Below are 2,498 nucleotides of genomic sequence, written 5' to 3'. Positions count from 1 at the left end.
CTGGTTTGTGACCATCATCTTTCACTTCCTGTCCTCCATCTGATCCTCCCCACCAGGTAGAGGGTCATAATGCTCATATCGTTAAAAAATTATTATTTTCCAGACGTCTGAAACACACACATTCTCAGTTGTCCATAAAAACACACATTTAAAATAGATGTGTTTATTATAGACACGTTAGCAGCAGTACTAGCATAATGCTAAAATTACATCAGGACAAAAGGTATGCTAGTACACACCGGACACCAAGGAAGGATTCTCCCCACATGACTGTCTGAAGCTGAACTGCCAATCAGAGCACGGAAAAGCTCAGAGTCTCTCTTCATCTTCATCTTCATCTGGTCATTGCTGTACTCGGATGAGACTCAGTGGTGTGTGATCTTCAGACAGCTGTTGATGGATTTTATTTGAGTTTAATCTCACAGTGTTTCAGGACTCTGGGGGCTTTGAGGATGGGGGGGTGTTTTGTAGAACAAGAGGTTAAAACACGTAAGATGTCGGCTCCAGGAGTACAGGATGGTTTGGGTGATGTAGAGGCCAGTATCTGTCATTTTATTTGTTCATCTTCATATCATGAATGATTCCAACGCTTGCAGCTCTGGGACTTTTTATCCAGGTTTGTTTGTCAGCCGTTGTTCCTGACACTTCCTGTTTCTCCCCCGTCAGACCAATCAGAGTCCATCCTGTACGCCATGCAGCGAAGCCGCCGCCTCGTCTTCATCCTCAGCCCGGACTTCCTGTCCGAGAAGAGCTTCAGCCTGCTGGAGTGTCGGCTGGGTTTGTACCTTCAGCACAACCAGCGGGCCTCCATCGCTGCCGTTGTGTACCGCTCCGTCAACAAGCTGCCCTGCGCGGAGGCGGCTCAGCTCCGTCAGGCCGCCGCCGCTACCGTCACCTGGCGAGGTTCCCGGTCCGAGCCTCGGCGGTCCCGCTTCTGGCTCCGGCTCCGGCTGGCGCTGCCCGTCAGGCCGCTGGCACTGGGCCGGAGGATGATTGACAGCACGTCGTCGCACTCGGACCTGGCGGCGCTGGCTCTGCAGAAGGTGCAACAACACAACCAGAGAGCCAATCAGAGCCGGGGAGGCAGGCGGGCACCACCCAGAGGGGGGAGGGGCCGGGTGAGGAGGGGAGGGGTGGCGGGGTCACATGGTACCAGCTGCTCGGGGTGCGCTTGGGTTATAGGTCAGGTGCAGGACAGGGGGTCAGGGCCAACAGTGGAGATGCAGCAGATGTCACATGACAGGACTGAACCCCCCCCACAGCCAGACTGTCACTCATTTCCGGACCCCGTTCCCACACTTGGCTCCGCCCAAGACACCACCCTCCCGACATGCCAGCAGATGATTGGCGCCAGGACTTCTGAGTCACCAGGAAAAGGGGAGGGGCTTGTTGTTAAAGCGACACTCATCAGCTAGTGTGTCGGAGCCTCTTGAGACACGTTAGAAATATAAGACGTGAGCGCTGGGCTCTGACCGACTGGACCAATGAGAGGTTCGGTTCGACCATGGATGTCCGTGTATCATAAGCTATTTCAATTTGAATGCAAACTTTTTAAATGCAAATAAGTAATGTGAATTAGGAGAATTTGTTTCCAACAGATGGTTTCTAGAGAAGGTGCTCCAGTCAGAGGAGAAGTACAGCCAGAAACATCTCTGAGGAAGGATGTTTGCATTGAAAGGATGCAGATATAGAAACACAGATCAACACTCATGCAGAAACATCTCCAGAAAGGGTTAAATGACACCAGCTATATATACATGGTTTAACTCACTAATGTAACATTACTGGAGGCCAAAGGAACCGCTTCATCTGTATTCCATTTATTTCATCGTGGGAGAAAGAAGGCGGAGAGAAGAGTGAGGGGAGACGAGTTAGTGGGAGAAAGAAGGCGGAGAGAAGAGTGAGGGGAGAGACGAGTTAGTGGGAGAGAGAAGGCGGAGAGAAGAGTGAGGGGAGAGACGAGTTAGCGGGAGACAGAGAGAGAAGGCGGAGAGAAGAGTGAGGGGAGAGACGAGTTAGCGGGAGACAGAGGAGAAGACGGAGAGAACAGTGAAGGGAGAGACGAGTTAGTGGGAAAGAGAAGGCGGAGAGAAGAGTGAGGGGAGAGACGAGTTAGTGGGAGACAGAGAGAGAAGGCGGAGAGAAGAGTGAAGGTAGAGACGAGTTAGTGGGAAAGAGAAGGCAGAGAGAAGAGTGAGGGGAGAGACGAGTTAGCGGGAGACAGAGAGAGAAGGCGGAGAGAAGAGTGAAGGGAGAGAAAAGTTAGTGGGAGAGAGAAGACGGAGAGACGAGTGAGGGGAGAGACGAGTTAGTGGGAGAGAGAAGGCGGAGAGAAGAGTGAGGGGAGAGACGAGTTAGCAGGAGACAGAGAGAGAAGGCGGAGAGAAGAGTGAAGGGAGGGACGAGTTAGTGGGAGAGAGAAGGCGGAGAGAAGAGTGAGGGGAGAGACGAGTTAGTGGGACAGAGAAGGCGGAGAGAAGAGTGAGGGGAGAGATGAG

At 52.4% G+C, this 2,498-nt stretch overlaps 1 protein-coding gene across 1 annotated transcript; it reads left to right on the top strand.

The window, feature by feature from the left end:
• The first annotated feature begins 134 nt into the window (after positions 1 to 134).
• Positions 135 to 1,415, top strand: LOC134880423 (uncharacterized). Its single transcript, XM_063907360.1, has one exon. The coding sequence runs from the start codon at positions 693 to 695 to the stop codon at positions 1,413 to 1,415; it is 723 nt and encodes a 240-aa protein (XP_063763430.1). The 5' UTR covers positions 135 to 692.
• The last annotated feature ends 1,083 nt before the right edge of the window (positions 1,416 to 2,498 follow it).

The sequence above is a fragment of the Eleginops maclovinus genome, chromosome 18 (assembly GCF_036324505.1).
Source record: "Eleginops maclovinus isolate JMC-PN-2008 ecotype Puerto Natales chromosome 18, JC_Emac_rtc_rv5, whole genome shotgun sequence".
NCBI classification, from domain to species: Eukaryota; Metazoa; Chordata; class Actinopteri; order Perciformes; family Eleginopidae; genus Eleginops; species Eleginops maclovinus.
Note: the sequence above shows the minus strand (reverse complement) of the source record. Positions and strands in the feature narration are given on the sequence as shown.